The sequence below is a fragment of the Zophobas morio genome, unplaced genomic scaffold, assembly GCF_036711695.1.
Source record: "Zophobas morio isolate AGI-343-1 ecotype UQ-CSIRO unplaced genomic scaffold, CSIRO_AGI_Zmor_V1 ptg000020l, whole genome shotgun sequence".
NCBI classification, from domain to species: Eukaryota; Metazoa; Arthropoda; class Insecta; order Coleoptera; family Tenebrionidae; genus Zophobas; species Zophobas morio.
This window is the reverse complement of record NW_026972125.1, coordinates 3,916,155-3,936,474: the sequence shown is the minus strand read 5'-3', so window position 1 is coordinate 3,936,474 and position 20,320 is coordinate 3,916,155. Positions and strand designations below refer to the sequence as shown.

Sequence of the window (20,320 nt, the reverse complement as noted above, 5' to 3'; positions counted from 1 at the left end):
ACGACACTAAAATTTCTGTTGTGGTAAATACACACGTGAGTAATTGTGAGGTTATGTGTAACTCTTATAAATAGTAGTTTTTTCGGCTAGAAAATGGGTGATTTAAAGAATCCGAAAATGCACAATGTGCGTTTTTACAAACCAAAGCCCAAGGCAGTGTACTGTATGGCGATCCAGCCGCACAACAAAAAATTGGCTCTTTCAAGGTAATCTAACCTCACTTTTGTATTGTTTTTAACTAGTTTATATGCAGAGCCGACGCTAGCTTAGAAATTTGGAACTTAACCCACACACCCTTCATCGAACGTACAATAGCCAGTTCCACCGAAAACTTCAGTATAGAGGGGTTAGCGTGGTGCGATTCACGTCTTTTCAGCGTAGGGCTGCACGGTCTCTTGATAGAGTACGACTTATACAAACTGGAAGTGAAAAGTAGGGCCGTGGTGACAGGCGAGGCCGCGTTTTGTCTCGATATAAACAAAGACAAATCGCGGATAGCCATTGGAACGGAACAGGGTTATTTGAACATTTTCCAAATCCAGGAAGAGGAGGTTTTTTTTGAGAAGTTCTTGGACAAGCAAGAGGGGCGCATTTTGTGTTTGAAATTCGACCATTCTGGGGAGTATATAGTGTCCGGGAGTTTGGACGCGTTACGGATTTGGAGCGTCCGCACTAGTACGTTTTTTCTCATTTTTAGTAATAATTACTTAAGTAAAATTTTGTAGATCAAGCCCTTTATAAAATGATTACGGGCCGTGCTGAACACAACAAGCCCACGATCGTGTGGTGCCTCACCATCACCCAAGACTTCTCTATAATTAGTGGAGACTCCAGGGGTGTTCTCACCGTGTGGGACGGCAAAGTGGGGGCTCAGCTTGAAAGCTACCAGTCGCACAGAGCTGACATCCTCGCGCTGTGTCTATCAGAAGACGAGGAGTCCCTCTACTGCGCCGGGGTGGACCCCAACATTGTCAATTACGTCCGGGTTAAAGTCAAGGATGATTCCCAGAAATGGGTGCGCAGCGTCCAGCGTAAAATCCACGACCACGACGTGCGCGCGCTTGCCCTTGATGGTAACAAGTTATATTCCAGCGGCGTCGACGGTTACTTAGCTTGCAGTTACCCCCCTAAAACCTTGTCAAAGTTCGCGCCGATTTTGCAAGCCCCTTGCGTCACACTATGCTCCAAAGCGCGCTACGTCATGTTGCGGTACCCCAAATTCATCGAAGTGTGGACTTTGGGGGAAAGTGGGGGCGAAAAAGACAAGCGCACGGGGATGTTCACCGTAGATAAACGACCCCAGAAATTAGTTTTAGTGCAAAAGGTGGTTAAAGTAGACGACAATGACAGAAAAGAGGGGATTCTATGTGCGACGATGTCCGACGATGGGGGTTTAATTTTGTACAGTACTAGATTAGGTGTTAGATTATTAAAACTAGTTAGGGAGGAATCACTGAAGTTGGTACCCGTGGAAACTGAAGGCTGGGGGGAAGTACCGTGCGTGGGCGCCATTTTCGCCCAAAGTCGCTTAATCGTGGCGCCCAATATCGGTGGCTTGCAAGTGGTGGAAATCGCCAATGATAGAGCCGTCGTGACGCAGACCATCAACACCCAGTCAGGTAGAAGCACGTGGTTGTTTGCCATTGGTTGGTTTGTTTATTGTTGTTTGATTGGCAGACATGGAGGATACGATTGCGTTGTTGGGCGTGTCCGGCGACTCCCAGTTTTTGGTGGGGGGCGACGTCAAGGGAAATGTCGCGGTCTGGACTTTAAAGAATAATCACTACGTCAGTTATTGTAAAGTACCAAGGTACAAATCGGCGCCGACGGCTTTGGGGATTCACCCGAAGGTGCCGAATTTGGTGGTGGCCTATTCTGACGGGCACGTGATCGAGTTCGACCTGTCCCGGCGCGAGTTGACGAAATTTTCGCGGTCCTTGTCGAAGAGCCCCCCCAAGTCGCTCGCTTCGCGCGCCTCCGTCGTCCGGTCCGTCGCCTTCGACCCCCGCGCCGACCGCACCATACTGCTGCAGGACGACGACAACGTCATCGTCATCGATAAGGAGAAGGTAAGTGGAGCGGAATCCATCAATTTTACATCGAACTGCGGCGAAACAATGGACTGAAAGGTTATCATTAATTCACATAAATCTTGTAGTTCTCGATTTAATCCGGTTAGCACGTTCTCGCCGATTCCTCGGAACGGTACATCAAATTACGTGTCGACATCAATGGGATTGTCGGAATCGATTCGTTTTGAAGTGTTGCGCTGGTTGTTTTTGACGCAAGTAACGATTTCGTCTACGGCGAATTCAGGTGTCTCGGGAAGCGGCCCCGAGCGGCTCCGGGATTTGGAGCGCGGCGATTTTTCCGGGCGACAGATGGGGGGTGGTTGTCGAGGGTGAATTGTCGGGGGGTTATTGCGAGGCCAATAGGGTGGTTTCTGGGTTGGGAGTGGTTTCTGGATATAACAATAGGGAATGAAATAGAATCTGAAAGAAATTTACATTGTAGTATTGCAAAAGTTGGAGATGAGGTAAAATCATCAATTTTTCGAATTTTTAAATTTTAGATTTTTCATTTTTTGTTGCTTCAGTTTCTCAATCTTTCGTTTTTTTGTCTTCTTGTTTTTGGATTTTTTGATTTTTCAATTTTTCGGAATTAATTTTTCAGTTTTTCGATATTTCGATTTCTTACTTTTCAATTTAATGGTTTCCTTTCGATTTTTCGCCTTCTCATTCTTAGATTTTGCGGTTTTTCACTTTTTGGTTTATCGGTTTTTTTACTTAAGTTGTGAATTTTTCGACTTTTCGATCTTTTGGTGTGTCGATTTCTCGATTTCTCAATTTTTCGATTTTCAAATTTTCAATGTTTAAGTTTTGGAATTTTTCGATTTAGGGATTTTTCTATGTATTTCGAATTTTTGAATTTTAGTTTTTTCACTTTTTTGTTGTTTGGATGTCTCAAATTTTTAATTTTTTGCCTTCTCATTTTTCGATTTTTCAATTTATCGGAATTAATTTTTCAATTTTTCCATATTCCGATTTTTCAATTTTTCGATTTTTCGACTTTTCGTGTTTTTGATTTTTTACTTATTGGATTTTTCAAAATATTGCGACTCTTTAAATCTTACATTTTTCGATTTTTCAGTTTTTTGATTTGTTGATGTATTGATTGCTCGATTTTTTGAATTTGGATTTTTCAAATTTTGTTTGTTGTTTCTATTAATTTTTTGGCGTCTCATTTTTCGATTTCTCAGTTTTTCGATAATCATTTTTTTCGAATTTTCGATTTTCCAATTTTTCAACATTTCAGTTTTATATTTAAATTTTTCGGTATTTAAATTTTTGGCGTCTCTGAATTTTTGGATTTTTCGCTTTCTCAATTTCTCGGTTAACGGATTTTTTAATTTTTCAACTTTTCGTTTTTCTGATTTCTCGATTTTCAAATTTTTCAAAATTTTGCGATTTTTTCAAAATTTTGCGATTTTTTTATATCTTACACTCTTCGATTCGTGGATTTTTTGATTTCTCAATTTTGTAAATTTTTAATTTTTCGAATTTTTAAATTTTAGGTTTTTCACTTTTTTGTTGCTTCGATTTCTCAGTATTTCGATTTTTGCCTTCTTGTCTTTGGATTTTTCAATTTTTCAAAATTAATTTTTCAGTGTTTCGATTTTTCATTTTTTGGTATATTTTTCAATTTTGAATTGGCCCATTTTTCAATTTTTCGATTTTTCGACTTTTCGACTTCTCGATCCTTGGATTTTTCGATTTCGCGATTTTTGAATTTTTTTGATTTTTCAGTTTTTCGATAACTCATCTTTTCGATTTTTCGATTTTGCAATTTTGTGCGTTTCTAAATTTTTGAATTTTTAGAATTCTCAATTTCTTGTTTAATGGAGTTTTTTAGTTTTTCGATTTTTCGTCTTTCCAATTTCTCAATTTTTCGATTTTCAAATTTTCAATGTTTAAGTTCAAGGATTTTTTAATATGTATTTCGATTTTTAAATTTTTAGATTTTTGGACTTTTTGTTTTTTTGATTTTTTACTTATTCGATTTTTTAAAATTTTGCGATTTTTTAAACCTTTTCGATTTTTCAATTTTTTGATTTTTCGATTCGTTCATGTGTTGATTTCTCGATTATGTAAATATTCAATTTTTCCAATTTTTAAATTTTAGGTTTTTCACTTTGTTTTTTTCTAGTTTTCAATTTTTCGGAATTCATTTTTCAGTTTTTCGATATTCCGATTTTTCATTTTTTTTATTTATCGGGTGTTTTAAGTTTAAAGTTTCCAATTTTCAATTTTTCCATTTTTCGATCTTTGGCTATTTCGATATCTCAATTTTTCGACTTTTCAGCTTTTCGACTTCTCGATCTTTTGATGTTTCGATTTCGCGATTTTTGAATTTTTCAATTTAGATTTCTCGATTTCCCTTTTTTTTGAAAATTCATTTTTTAATTTTTGGCGTTTCTAAATTTTTGAATTTTTCGATTTCCCAATTTCTCGATAAATGGATTTGATTGATGATGAGAATGAGTTTTTCAATTTTCAAATTTTCAGTGTTTAAGTTTTGGAATTTTTTGATTTCTGGATTTTGTAATTTTTCAATTTTTCCAATTTTTGTATTTAAAATTTTTCAATTTTTTGTTGATTCGATTTCTCAGTCTTTTGATTTTTTGCCTTCTCATTTTTCCCTTTTTCGGATTTAATTTTCCAGTTTTTCGATATTCCGATTTTTAAATTTTTTGATTTATCGGGTTTTTTCAAGTTTAAATTTTTCAATTTTGAATTTTCCCATTTTTCGATCTTTAGCTATTTCGATATCTCAATTTTTCGATTTTTCGATTTTTCGGCTTTTCGACTTCTCGATCTATCGATGTTTCGATTCGCGATTTTTGAAATTTTCGATTTCTCGATTTCTCAGTTTTTCAACGTTTCAGTTTTGAGATTTATGTACATATTTGAATTTTCGATTTCTCAATTTCTTGATGAATGGATTTTTCGACTTTTCGTTTTTTCGTTTCCTCAATTTTTCAATTTTTCGATTTTGAAATTTTCAATGTTTAAGTTTAGGGACTTTTCAATTTTGGGATTTTTTAAGTGTATTTCGATTTCCAAATTTTTAGATTTTTCGACTTTCTGTTTTTTTGATTTTTTATTTATTCCATTTTTCAAAATGTTGGGATTTTTTAAATCTTACACTTTTCGATTTTTCGATATTTTGATTTTTCGATTCGTTGATGTTCCGATTTCTCGATTTTGTAAATTTTCAGTTTATCGAAATTTTTTAGATTTTAGATTTTTCACTTTTTTGTTGCTTCGATTTCTCAATCTTTCGATTTTTGCCTTCTCGTCTTTAGATTTTTCGATTTTTCAATTTTTCGGAATTAATTTATCAGTGTTTCGATTTTTCATTTTTTCGTTTATCGGTTTTTCTAAGTTAAAATTTTTCAATTTTGAATTTTCCCATTTTTCGATCTTTCGCTATTTCGATATTTCGACTTTTCGACTTCTTGATCCTTTACTGTTTCGATTTCGCAATTTTTGAATTTTTCGATTTCGATTTCCCGGTTTCCTAGTTTTTCGATAATTCATTTTTTTCGATTTTCCGATTTTCCAATTTTTCAACGTTTCAGTTCTGGGGTTTATGTATTTAAATTTTTCGACTTTTCAATTTTTGGGGTTTCCAAATTTTTGAATTTTTCCATTTCTCAATTTCTCGATTCATGGATTTTTTAATTTTTCGACTTCGATTTTTCGTTTTTCCGATTTCTCAATTTTTCAATTTTGAAATTTTCAATGTTTAAGTTTTGGAATTTTTTAATATGTATTTCGATTTGTACATTTTTAGATTTTTGTTTTTTTGATTTTTTAGTTACTCGATTTTTCAAAATTTTGCGATTTTTTAAATCTTACACTATTTGATTTTTCAATTTTTTAATTTTTTGATTTCCCGATTTGCCAAATTTTTAAATTTTAGATTTTTCACTTTTTTGTTGTTTGGATTTCTGTCTTTTGATTTTTTGCCTGCTCATTTTTCGATTTTTGAATTTTTCGGAATTAATTTTTGTTTTTCGATATTCCGATTTTTCAATTTTTTGATTTATCGGGTGTTTTAAGTTTAAATTTTTCAATTTTGAATTCTTCCATTTTTCGATCTTCAGCTATTTCGATATCTCAAATTTTCGATTTTTCGGCTTTTCGACTTCTCGATCTATTGATGTTTCGATTTCGCGATTTTTTAAATTTTCGATTTCGATTTCTCGATTTCTCAGTTTTTCGATAATTCATCTTTTCGAATTTTCGATTTTCCAATTTTTCAACTTTTCAGTTTTGGGATTTATGTACATATTTAAATTTTCGGTATTTCAATTTTTGGGGTTTCTAAATTTTTTGATTTTTCGATTTCTCAATGTTTTTGATTAATGGATTTTTCGACTTTTCGTTTTTTCGATTCCTCAATTTTTCAATTTTTCGATTTTGAAATTTTCAATGTTTGAGTTTAGAGACTTTTCAATTTTGAGATTTTTCAATTGTATTTCGATTTCCAAATTTTTAGATTTTGCGACTTTGTTTTTTTTTTTATTTTTAACTTATTCGATTTTTCGAAATGTTGGGATTTTTTAAATCTTACACTTTTCGATTTTTCAATTTTTTGATTTTTCGATTCGTTGATGTTCCGATTTCCCCATTTTGCAAATTTTCGATTTATCGATTTTTTTAGATTTTATATTTTTCACTTTTCTCTTGTTTCGATTTTTCAGTCTTTTGCATTTTTAGATTTTTTGTTTTCTCAATTTTTCGATTTATCGGGGTTTTTAAGTTTAAATTTTTCAATTTTGAATTTTCTCATTTTACGGTCTTGGCCATTCCTCAGTGTTTAGATTTTTCGATTTCTCGATTTTTTCGATTATTCGAGTTTCCAATTTTCGACATTTCAGTTTTGGGATTTTTTTCGATATTTAAATTTTTGGGGTTTCTAAATTTTTCGATTTTTCGATTTCTCTGTTTAAGTTTTGGGATTTTTCAAGATTTCCATTTTGAAATTTTAGATTTTTGGATGTTGGTTTTTTATTTTTTACTTGATTTTTACAAAATTTTGCTCTTTTGTAAATCTTACATTTTTCAAGAATTTCATCTAGTCGATATTTTAATTTTTGGATTTTTCAGATTTTTAAAATTCTTGATTTTTCAATTTTTCTGTTTTGACAATATTTTGATTTCTCCTTCAAAACCGATTTTGAAAAAAAAAAAAGACGCTAGGAGCCCTTAAAATCCTTTCCAAATAAAGCACTCCACGGATCCTCGAGATTTTGTAAAAGTATTTTAAAAACAAAACACAAGAGGCTCCGAAAATTTTTATATTAAAAAATCACTAGGCGCCTCCTAGACTCTATTTTAAACGCAAAAAATTGGTCTAAAGTTATTTAGACAGATCTTCCCTCGCCTCTGAATTAAAAATATATTATCAGTACATGCTTATCTTCAATTGTTTATGTTTATACATCGAAAGGATGCGACAGTTAAGCACTCGAAACACAGGAAGCGATTAAAATTATTAATTATTAAGCTACAATGCAGCAAAACGTTCTGAATAGTATTTTGGGTAAGTCGATGTTATTATGACAATTCCTACTTTTACATTTTAAATATAGGCAGGCGCAACATTACTGTATTCTAAAATTTTCGAGCCCCGACGTCTTCCACAAACCAGTGCTCGTATATTGGTTTAGAATGTGATGATCTAAAAATGAGAAGGCGAAAAATCGGAAGAAAATCGTTAAATCGAAAACTGAAAAAATTGAAAAATCGAATAATTGGGAAATCGAACTAAACAAAAATCTGAAAAATCAAAAAATGTAAGATTGAAAAAGTCGCAATATTTTGAAAAAACGAATAAGTAAAAAATCAAAAAAACAGAAAATCGAAAAATTTGAAAATTTAAAAATTGAAATATATACATACTCAAAAATCCCAAAGTTGAAAAATCCCATTCCCATTTAAAATCTACCCATGATAAATTTAAATACTCATTTTTGTTAAAAAATAATGGTTTGTAGGGATGTAGCGGTTACTTGTTTAAACTCCATTAATTCACGTTTATCTTAAGAAAAGTACTTTCTGAGTTGAACATATTTTATTGTTAGATACTACAAGACAGTTTCTACCTGAAGAAGGTACTGGGTAATCAATCTCTGTAATCAAGCAAGGAAACTTTAGTCCTTGTCCATTTTATTCTACCTGAGTATTTAGGGAATTATGGCAATCCGTAGAGAGGAGGCGGAGGAGGTTAATACCCATCGCTGCTGGTAGATACGTACAAAAAAAGTAGCTAGTCGCCCGATGGACTCGAAACAACGTGTTAAACAAATGATATAAATAAATGCTTTGACTCCTTCAGGGAGAAATTCCCCGGGCCCGCCTGGTTCGGCACCTTCCGGCCTCTCTTAATTTACGCCGCCGTAAAACCCAGCCAACCATCCGCCGCAAATCTAATCTAAATTGCAAACAGAGGAAAGAATTCGCCAAAGTGCACTTAGTCAAAGTCATCATCTCGAAACAGTGACAGAGAAATATGCATCATGCAAATGTGCAATTTCCATCCGAGCCACTGCGGGATTACCTCCGATTCAAATTCATAATTCCGGCGGGCTCAGGTATCAATCAAAATGATTGAGCTCGTTACGTCTAGCCCGAACAATATAACGCAGAAATAAAACGGGAACTGTATTATATCTCTCGACAAGTTTTCGCGCGTTCGCTCCTCGATTCTTCCTCGTTTTTCCCCGACCGTAATGGCGGAGGAACGCGAGACTCCTTCTGGCGAGGCGCTTTTTTATTCGGATAATTTGCGGCGAACGAAGATGAATGATCATATTCAACAACGTACCTACTCATAAATTATTCCGCTAAAAAGCCGACGGGATCCCGAACGACACGCGCTCATCGCCGCCGTCCTACTTGCAGAAGGAAGCGATCTTCGCCGGTCGCTCCATCTGTTCGGTAAACGCGGCCAGCTCGAAACCCGTTTCCCCCTGATGAAAAATGACAAAAGCCGAAACACCGAATGCAGATAGCGTCAGCCGCCCCCGTTTGAGGTCGAGCGGCGTGGATTGATGCCGCCCCATCAATACGACTGCCACCTGTGCACAGACACCGCCTCCGATAAGTCACCGCTCGGGTAACCGCCGCAGCGCCGTCCCCAGACGAACGGACGAATGCATGTTAATTAATCACTGTTCTGGCACACAGCACGTGAATGGCAACTCTTGCAGCGTCTCTTGAATAGAGCGCCTCGACAGTGATAAATCGCCGAAGCGATGCTATCGTAAATTGCATTACAAGGATGCGATGTTTTGTTGTCGGGCGGCGGTGGAGGCGGCGGGGTCGGGGGCGGCGCGCACGGCCGTTGTGTGCGATGACTGTTCTTCTGGTTAGGTGCGTCGGGACGACGGGAGCACGTTATTAATTGCCGAGGATGGACGTGTGTGTCTTTTGGCGGTGGGAACAAATGGCTGTGTGTTAGATTAAAGGGTCGGGGTTTTTGCTGGGGGCGGCGGGGGAAGTCGTTACCGGGGGTTGTGGGGAAAATCGCGATCGTTGCTGATAAAATTACGCAACAATAAAATTTTTTGAAAAAAAATATCTTATATGTGCTTTATTGTTTAATATGTGTGGTCTTTTTTTATAACAAGAAACTTAAACATGTTTAAAACGGTAAATTTTTATAGGGAAATATGAATTTTGCCCCTTGGTTTGAAAACGAATGCAAAAGTCATCACAGTTGAAATAGGGTGGGTGGGCGGGGCTTATATTTGCCTCTTTGTCTTTTTTGATAATAATATTTATTAGAAACAATACAGGATTGTATTCTAAAAGGATGATGCATCGCACTTTGTGCGATAAGAAGAAACTTAAACATATTTAAAATGGTAAATTTGTATATGGAAATATCGATTTTGCAATTACGCTCCGCCCCTCGGTCTGACAACGAATGGAAAAAATCATCACAATTGAGACAGGTTGGGTGGGCGGGGCTTATATTTGCCCCTCTTGTTAAATATACGTAATCTTTTTTCGTAACAAGAAGCTTAAAACATGTTTAAAATGGTACATTTCTATGGACAAATATGGATTTTGCAACTAAACTCCGCCCCCGTGCTGACGGCGAATAAAATAATTGGACGTTATTTCCACAGAACTTCCCTCGCTCCTGAAGTACAGACGAACAAATACTGCTTTCTGAGAAGTTATAAAATTTGATTTTGCGGATTTTTTCATTTTCGTGATAACCTCTATGGAGTAAAAACATTACAATCACAGTGTAATAGAAAAAAAGATTTCGCCATCTTAAAAAAAAGAGAGTTGGGAGCCCCGAGAAGTTTTAATATTCTTAAAAAAGGCACTTGGGACCCCCGAGAAGGTTTCACATTAAAAAATAGGACATTTGGGTCCCTCGAGAAGGTTTTAGATTTCTAAAAAAAACAGTTGGGACCCCCGAGAAGGTTTCGCATTAAAAAATAGGACAGTTGGCGCCCGCGAGAAGGTTTTACATTTTCAAAGAAGAGAATTGGGACCCCTGAGATGGTTTCACAATAAAAAATAGGACATTTGGGTCCCTCGAGAAGGTTTTACATTTCTAAAAAAGACAGTTGGGACTCCCGAGAAGGTTTTACATGAGAAAATAGGACAGTTGGCGCCCCCGAGAAGGTTTTACGTTTCTAAAAAAGACAGTTATCACCCCCAAAATTTCACATTCTAAAAAAAAAACATTTAGCGTCCCCGAGAAGGTTTTGCATTTTTAAAAAAGACAATTGGGACCCCGAGAAGATTTCACATTCTAAAAAAAAAGCATTTGGTGCCCCCGAGAAGGTTTTACATTTTTAAAAAAGACAGTTGGGACCCCCGAGAAGGTTTCACATTCTTAAAAAAACTCATTTGGAGCCCCCGTGAAGGTTTTACATTTTTAAAAAAGCCATTTAGCGCCCCCGAGAAGGTTTTATATTAAAAAAAAAAGATATTTGGGACCCCGAGAAGGTTTCACCTTTTAGCTAAAAGACAGTTGAGACCCCCGAGAAGGTTTAACATTCTTAAAAAAAAGCAATTTGGGACCCCCGAGAAGGTTTTGCATTCTTAAATAAGTACATTTTGGGCCTCCGAGAAGGTTTTATATTTTTAAAGAAGACAGTTGGGACCCCCGAGAAGGTTTCACATTAAAAAATAGGACAGTTGGCGTCCCCGAGAAGGTTTTACATTTCTACAAAAGACAGTTGGTACCCCCGAGAAGGTTTCACATTAAAAAATAGGACATTTGGCTCCCCCGAGAAAGTTTCGCATTAAAAAATAGGACAGTTGGCGCCCGCGAGAAGGTTTTACATTTTCAAAGAAGACAGTTGGGACCCCCGAGATCGTTTCACAATAAAAAATAGGACATTTGCGTCCCCCGAGAAGGTTTTACATTTCTAAAAAAGACAGTTGGGACTCCCGAGAAGGTTTCACATGAAAAAATAGGACAGTTGGCGCCCCCGAGAAGGTTTTACATTTCTATAAACACAGTTGGCACCCCCAAAATTTCACATTCTAAAAAAAACATTTAGCGTCCCCGAGAAGGTTTTGCATTTTTAAAAAAGACAGTTGGGACCCCCGAGAAGGTTTCACATTCTTAAAAAAACTCATTTGGAGCCCCCGTGAAAGTTCTACATTTTTAAAAAAGCCATTTAGCGCCCCCGAGAAAGTTTTACATTAAAAAAGGATATTTGGGCCCCCGAGAAGGTTTCACCTTTTAGCTAAAAACAGTTGAGACCCCCGAGCAGGTTTAACATTCTTAAAAAAAAGCCATTTGGGACCCCCGAGAAGGTTTTGCATTCTTAAATAAGTACATTTGGGGCCTCCGAGAAGGTTTTATATTTTTAAAGAAGACAGTTGGGACCCCCGAGAAGGTTTCACATTAAAAAATAGGACAGTTGGCGCCCCCGAGAAGGCTTTACATTTTTAAAAAAGACAGTTGGGACCCCAAGAAGATTTAATATTCTTAAAAAAGGGCACTTGGGGCCCCAGTGAAGGTTTCACCTTCTTGAAAAAAGAGCAGTTGGGACCCCCGAGAAAGTTTAACATTCTTAAAAAAAAGCCATTTGGCGTCCCCGAGAAGGTGTTACATTAAAAAAATGATTTCTGGGGCCCCTAGAAGGTTTCACCTTTTTGCAAAAAGACAGTTGGGACCTCCGAGAAGGTTCCACATTCTCTAAAAAAAAAAAACTCATTTGGGCCCTCCGTGAAGGTTTTACATTTTTAAAAATGGCAATTGGGACCCCCGAGAAGATTTAACATTCTTAAAAAAACCATTTGACGCCCCGAGAAGGTTTTAGATTTTTAAAAAAGACAGTTGGCGCCCCCGAGAAGGTTTTACATTTTTCTAAAAAAGACAGTTAGGCCCCCGAGAATGTTTTACATTTCTATAAAAAATAGTTGGGACCCCCGAGAATGTTTCACATTTCTATAAAAGATAGTTGGGACCCCCGAGAAGGTTTTACATTAAAAAATAGGACATTTGAGTCCCACGAGAAGGTTTTACATTAAATAAAAAACAGTTGGGACTCCCGAGAAGGTTTCACATTAAAAAATAGGACAGTTGGGACCCCCGAGAAGGTTTTACATTAAAAAATAGGACATTTGGCTCCCTCGAGAAGGTTTTACATTTTTAAAAAAGACAGTTGGGACCCCCGAGAAGGTTTCACATTAAAAAATAGGACAGTTGGCGCCCCCGAGAAGGTTTTACATTTCTAAAAAAAGACATTTGGGACCTCCGAGAAGGTTTCACATTAAAAAATAGGACAGTTGGCGTCCCCGAGAAGGTTTTACATTTCTACAAAAGACAGTTGGGACCCCCGAGAAGGTTTCACATTAAAAAATTGGACAGTTGGCGCCCCCGAGAAGGTTTTATATTTCTAAAAAAGACATTTGGGACCTCCGAGAAGGTTTCACATTAAAAAATAGGACAGTTGGCGTCCCCGAGAAGGTTTTACATTTCTACAAAAGACAGTTGGGACCCTCGAGAAGGTTTCACATTAAAAAATAGGACATTTGGCTCCCTCGAGAAGGTTTTACATTTTTAAAAAAGACAGTTGGGACCCCCGAGAAGGTTTCACATTAAAAAAATAGGACAGTTGGCGCCCCCGAGAAGGTTTTACATTTCTAAAAAAGACATTTGGGACCTCCGAGAAGGTTTCACATTAAAAAATAGGACAGTTGGCGTCCCCGAGAAGGTTTTACATTTCTACAAAAGACAGTTGGGACCCCCGAGAAGGTTTCACATTAAAAAATAGGACATTTATTTATTTATTTTTTTTTTTATTTAATTACGTCCCCCAACAGGCACGGAGGCCCAATTACAGGGGAACGGGACATTCACGACACCCAGAGCCAGGGCGGGAATCGAACCCACGACCCAAGGTGTGGCGGGCAAGCATAATGCTAACTAACCCACCCGGGTCCTCATTTGGCTCCCCCGAGAAGGTTTCGCATTAAGAAATAGGACATTTGCCTCCCCCGAGAAGGTTTTACATTTCTATAAAAGACAGTTGGGACCCCTGAGATGGTTTCACAATAAAAATTGGACATTTGGGTCCCCCGAGAAGGTTTTGCATTAAGAAATAGGACATTTGCCTCCCCCGAGAAGGTTTTACATTTCTATAAAAGACAGTTGGGACCCCCGAGATGGTTTCACAATAAAAATTGGACATTTGGCTCCCCCGAGAAGGTTTCGCATTAAGAAATAGGACATTTGCCTCCCCCGAGAAGGTTTTACATTTCTATAAAAGACAGTTGGGACCCCCGAGATGGTTTCACCATAAAAATTGGACATTTGGGTCCCCCGAGAAGGTTTTGCATTCTTAAATAAGTACATTTGGGGCCCCCGACATGGTTTTACATTTTTAAATAGACAGTTGGGACCCTCGAGAAGGTTTCACATTCTTCAAAAAATACACTTCGGGCCCCTGAGAAGGTTTTACATTTTTAAAAACATTGTTGGGACCCCCGAGAAAGTTTCATATTCTTAAAAAGAGATATTTGGGACCCCCGAGCATGTTTTATATTACAATAAAAGACAGTTGGGACCCTCGAGAAGGTTTAAGGTTTCACAGTAAAAAAAAAAAGATATTTGGGACCCCGAGAACATTTTACACTTAAAAAAAGACATGTGGCTTCCCAGAGAAGGTTTTACGTTTTTTAAAATGACAGTTAGGACCCCCGAGAAGGTTTTATATTAAAAAAAAAGACAGTTGGGACCCCCGAGAACGTTTCACATTAAAAGAAAAACATTTGGGACCCCGAGAACGTTTTACATTTTTAAAAAATTTTTGATTTAATCGATAAAATAAATTCATTAATTTTTTTAAGCCACCTGTTTAAGCAAATCTAAAAAATATGAATGCAATGATAAATCACAAATAAATTATTTCACATTTGGGGTAGAATTTATTCGACAAAATTTTGATAGATAATTTTGATTGATAATTTACCATGCTTACAATAATTTTAAAACGTCTGTAAGATTTCAAAGTATTCAGTTTTGCAATTCTTGATTTTTTCGATAAAATAAATTGATTGATTCATTAAGTTTTTGGAGTGATATTTGTATAAGCAAAGCTAAAAAATGAGGTTCTTAATTTGATCCATAAAAAAAATTCAATGTTTCAGTTTTTCGGTTTATTTTTTCCAGTTTTTTGATGTTTCGATTCCTCGATGTTCCGATTTTTTTACTTCTCCAAATATTTTTTTCCTTTTTAAAATTTGTCGATTTTTTAGTTTGTCGATTTTTCAGTTTACCGATTTATCGAGATTTTCTCGATATATAAATTTTTCCATATTTTAATTTGTCAATTTTAAATTTTGTTTCGATATTTCTGTTTTAAATTTTCAAAATTCTAAACTTTTGATTTTTCAATCTCGCTTCTAGATTTTTCGGTTTTTCAATTTTTGTATTTCTAAAACTTTAAATTTTTCGATTTTTCAGTTTTTCGGTTGTTAAATTTTTCGATTTCTCTGCTTTTACGAGATTTCGAAGTTTCGCTTTTTTGATTGTTCGATTTTTCAGTTTTTCATTTATCGACTTTTAATTTTTCGATTTCTCGATCTTCTGATGTTCAATTTTTGAATTTTTCGATTCGAATTTTATAAGTATAATCCGACAAACTGAAAATCGGGAAATCCAGAAGTCGAAAAATCGTAAGCTTATAAAATCAAAAAATTGAAAAATCAAAATCCTGAGAAATTGAAAAATTGAAACATCAAAAACCTGAAAAATCGAAAAATTGAAGAATTGAAGAAGTGAAAAATCGAAACTTTGGGAAGAAATGGGAAAATAAAAAAAATATTACTTCAGAAATCGGAAAACTGAAAATTTAGAAACCACAAAATTTGAAAAATTCAAAAATTGAAAAATTATAAAATTTGGTTTTGCGGAATGTTTCATTTTCGTGATAACCTTTATGGAGTAAAAACAATGTAGAAGGTACTATAGTCACAGTGTAATAGAAAAAAAGATTTCACCTTCTTAAAAAAAAGACAGTTGGGAGCCCCGAGAAGATTTAATATTCTTAAAAAAAGGCACTTGGGGCCCCCGTGAAGGTTTCACCTTCTTGAAAAAAGGGCAGTTGGGACTCCCCGAGAAGCTTTCACATTCTTAAAAAAACTAATTTGGGGCCCCCGTGAAGGTTTTACATTTTTAAAAAAGGCAGTTGGGACCCCCGAGAAGGTTTAACATTCTTAAAAAAAGCCATTTGACGCCCCGAGAAGAGTTTACATTTTTAAAAAAGACAGTTGGCGCCTCCGAGAAGGTTTTACATTTCTAAAAAAGACAGTTGGGACCTTCGAGAAGGTTTCACATTAAAAAGTAGGACATTTGGCTCCCCCGAGAAGATTTTACATTTCTATAAAAGATAGTTGGGAGTCCCGAGAAGGTTTCACATTTCTATAAAAGATAGTTGGGACCCCCGAGAAGGTTTCACATTAAAAAATAGGACAGTTGGGACCCCCGAGAAGATTTTACATTTCTAAAAAAGACAGTTGGGACCCCAGAGAAGGTTTCACATTAAAAAAATAGGACAGTTGGCGCCCCCGAGAAGGTTTTACATTTCTAAAAAAGACATGTGGGACCTCCGAGAAGGTTTCACATTAAAAAATAGGACAGTTGGCGTCCCCGAGAAGGTTTTACATTTCTACAAAAGACAGTTGGGACCCCCGAGAAGGTTTCACATTAAAAAATAGGACAGTTGGCGCCCGCGAGAAGGTTTTACATTTTCAAAGAAGACAGTTGGGACCCCCGAGATGGTTTCACAATAAAAAATAGGACATTTGGGTCCCCCGAGAAGGTTTCACATTAAAAAATAGGACATTTGCCTCCCCCGAGAAGGTTTTACATTTCTATAAAAGACAGTTGGGACCACCGAGAAGGTTTTACATTTTGAAAAAAGACAGTTGGGACCCCCGAGATGGTTTCACAATAAAAATTGGACATTTGGGACCCCCGAGAAAGTTTTGCATTCTTAAATAAGTACATTTGGGGCCCCCGACATGGTTTTACATTTTTAAATAGACAGTTGGGACCCTCGAGAAGGTTTCACATTCTTAAAAAAATACACTTCGGGCCCCTGAGAAGGTTTTACATTTTTAAAAACATAGTTGGGATCCCCGAGAAGGTTTCATATTCTTAAAAAGAGATATTTGGGACCCCCGAGCATGTTTTATATTACAATAAAAGACAGTTGGGACCCTCGAGAAGGTTTAAGGTTTCACAGTAAAAAAAAAGATATTTGGGACCCCGAGAACTTTTTACACTTAAAAAAAGACATGTGGCTTCCTAGAGAAGGTTCTACGTTTTTTAAAACGACAGTTAGGACCCCCGAGAAGGTTTTATATTTAAAAAAAAGACAGTTGGGACCCCCGAGAACGTTTCACATTAAAAGAAAAACATTTGGGACCCCGAGAACGTTTTACATTTTAAAAAAATTTTTGATTTAATCGATAAAATAAATTCATTAATTTTTTTGAGCCACCTGTTTAAGCAAATCTAAAAAATATGAATGCAATGATAAATCACAAATAAATTATTTCACATTTGGGGTAGAATTTATTCGACAAAATTTTGATAGATAATTTTGATTGATAATTTACCATGCTTACAATAATTTTAAAACGTCTGTAAGATTTCAAAGTATTCAGTTTTGCAATTCTTGATTTTTTCGATAAAATAAATTGATTGATTCATTAAGTTTTTGGAGTGATATTTGTATAAGCAAAGCTAAAAAATGAGGTTCTTAATTTGATCCATAAAAAAAATTCAATGTTTCAGTTTTTCGGTTTATTTTTTCCAGTTTTTTGATGTTTCGATTTCTCGATGTTCCGATTTTTTTACTTCTCCAAATATTTTTTTCCTTTTTAAAATTTGTCGATTTTTTAGTTTGTCGATTTTTCAGTTTACCGATTGATCAAAATTTTCTCGATATATCAATTTTTCCATATTTTAATTTTTCAATTTTTAATTTTGTTTCGATATTTCTGTTTTAAATTTTCAAAATTGTAAACTATTGATTTTTCAATCTCGATTCTAGATTTTTCAGTTTTTCATTTATCGACTTTTAATTTTTCGATTTCTCGATCTTCTGATGTTCCGATTTTTTGTTATTCAATTTTTGAATTTTGCGACTCCAATTTTATAAGTAATTCGACAAACTGAAAATCGGGAAATCCAGACGTCGAAAAATCATAAGCTTATAAAATCAAAAATTTGAAAAATCAAAATCCTGAGAAATTGGAAGATTGAAACATCAAAAACCTGAAAAATCCAAAAATTGAAGAATTGAAGAAGTGAAAAATCGAAACTTGGGAAGAAATGGGAAAATAAAAAAAAAAGATTACTGCAGCAATCGGAAAACTGAAAATTTAGAAACGTCAAAATTTGAAAAATCGAAATATTTACAAATCGTAAAATTGAAGAGGATAAAAATTGAGAAACTGTATCACTGCAACATCGTCAAATTGAAAAATCGAAAAATTGAAGAATGGAAAAATTGAAAATGCCCAAAATTGAAGTACTGAAAAATTGAAACGTGTAAAGTAGAAAAGTCGAGAAAGCTAAAAATCTAATAACCTTAATAATGTATTTATAAACCACAAGTTCAGGATTATGCCATAGACAAAACTGTTGAACTTCCTTGTCCACTTTGTTTACAAAAATAATTTGCACATTTAGAATGGTCCCCTAATATGTGGTTGGGTCCATTCAGTATGTCATTTTTTAAATTAAATTTTTTTTATGCCAAGGAATGTTTTCGTTTTTTCTGTATCTTATATCTGGAAGTCTAACCTTGAAGCGTTGAAATAAGTAACTTTTTTTCAGGGATAGATTTTATAGTGCCGACCATTCAAGTTGGACTTAGTTCATTTTTTCATACAATCTTGGAACACAGGATTAAACAATTGCATTTTTTTTACTGTTATATTTGGACATAAACAGTTAAAATATCTGTTTTTCAGAATTCGAAAACATTTTAAAGCAAACGAAAATTGAAAATATTTTTGGCTGACAGTGTAGGGGTCATGAAACGTCGAGAAAACATAAAAGTGGCCATTCGTCCGATGGTCTCGATTACAATAAATAAAAATCATCACAATTGCGATAGGGTGGGTGGGCGGGCCTATATTTTTTAAGTCCCGTTGAATTGAATTTTTCGATATTAAGTATTTCTGATTTTGTCGAAATAAGCTTCGACCAATTTTTCAAACCTATGTTTGCCTGACAGCGGCGCGTTTCGCCCCTCCACCGGCTTTTCGATTCACTCTTGTACACACTACAGGAAGTCATTCCGCAGTTTAGATTGCCATCGCAAGGGAGCGCTCCTGTAACCAATTACGTTTCAAGTGACCACTTCTGGATTGATTGCTTCCGATGGAACGAGCAAAGAGTTGCAAATGCTTTATTCACACAATCGTCGTTATCTGAGGCAAACATCGGCCGGTTTGTTTGCCACACACATGCACTAATGCAACGCGGGGACGTTATTTATTAATGATGTCGGCGCAACCACGATGACAACGTTTCGATCCCTCCGGCCTGATAAAACGGAAATATTCATCAACGTGTCATCGTTACCGACGCCAAATTTACATGTTGTTGCCAATAATCCAGAATTGGACGGTCTCCAACGCCCTCCTTCGTGGTCTAGACGCAGCTTGATAATCGCGGATTCCTCGCTTATTGGGTGCAACGGAATAATCAGAAACGTCTCCCGCTCGGCCCGACACCTCTCTTGGAAGCCCCATTTTTTCGGCTTGATGTATCGACGCCGGGCGAATTTATCATGGGGTTGGTAATCCCGGCACGCCTCGCAGCGCTTGCCGATGTGTTTGGCCGGAAAACGCGCCCCTGACAATCATCTTCGGCGAGTTTAAAAATTGGAGTGTCATATCGGGTTTTTCTCAAATCAGGGGCGAGATGTGACGTTCGAATTGGACATCGAATCGAAACTTTGCAACTCGTCGCCGTGATGAAATTACGTGCGGGGGTTGGCGTCTGGGGTAAATGAAGCGGGTGAGGCGGGTTTCCCTTTTTGTTTTTTGTGGTTCGGTTCAATTATGGGTTCGCAGTCTACGTGTGTTTTGTTGGTTGATGTGTTGTCGGAGAAATGGGCATTTTTTCTGTCACAAGTTGTGATTGCACCATTAAAAAAAAAAAATTAGAAGTGCGTCACATCCTCACGAAAAAACATCTGTGTGAACCAGAATTTTCGCTAGACCTTGAATGAAGATTCAAAGTCCAACGAAAAAGTTTTAGATTTTTTGAGGGTCGTCAAATATTCTGAACCGAAATTTTCTCAGGATCACGAATCTGTGTCTATTTTAACTATAGGTCGCCAAATAAGCGAGAAATTAAATTTTATTGTGGCGCCTCCACCATTTTTTCAAAAAAATTTGAAAGTTGGCCATCGTCCTAAGAAAGCATCTGTCTCAACCAAAATTCTCTCGAGATCATGAATCTGTGTTTGTTTATGCTTTTGGTCGTCAAATAAAGGCAAAAATGAATTTTTTATTCGGGCGCCTCCACCATTTTTACAAAAAAAAAATTGAAAATGGCTCAAATACTCCCGGCAAGTTGTGTATGTGAACCGAAATTTTGTCAGGATCACGAATTTGTGTTTATTTTTGCTATAAGCCGTCAGATAAGCAACAAATTAAATGTTAAATGTTTATTTATTCTGGCGCCTCCACCATTTTTTCAAAAAAAATTCGAAGTTGGCCATTCTTTACAAAAAAGCATC

At 36.0% G+C, this 20,320-nt stretch overlaps 1 protein-coding gene across 1 annotated transcript in view; it reads left to right on the top strand.

The window, feature by feature from the left end:
• Positions 1-2: 2 nt before the first annotated feature.
• LOC135131494 (U3 small nucleolar RNA-associated protein 4 homolog) overlaps positions 3-20,320 on the top strand; it is a 29,292-nt gene continuing 8,974 nt past the window's right edge. The window contains exons 1-4 of the mRNA XM_064059271.1: positions 3-206; positions 254-675; positions 726-1,619; positions 1,678-2,069. Of these exons, the coding sequence (XP_063915341.1) occupies positions 94-206; positions 254-675; positions 726-1,619; positions 1,678-2,069 (1,821 nt within the window). The 5' untranslated portion in view covers positions 3-93. The remainder of the gene's footprint in view (positions 207-253; positions 676-725; positions 1,620-1,677; positions 2,070-20,320) is intronic.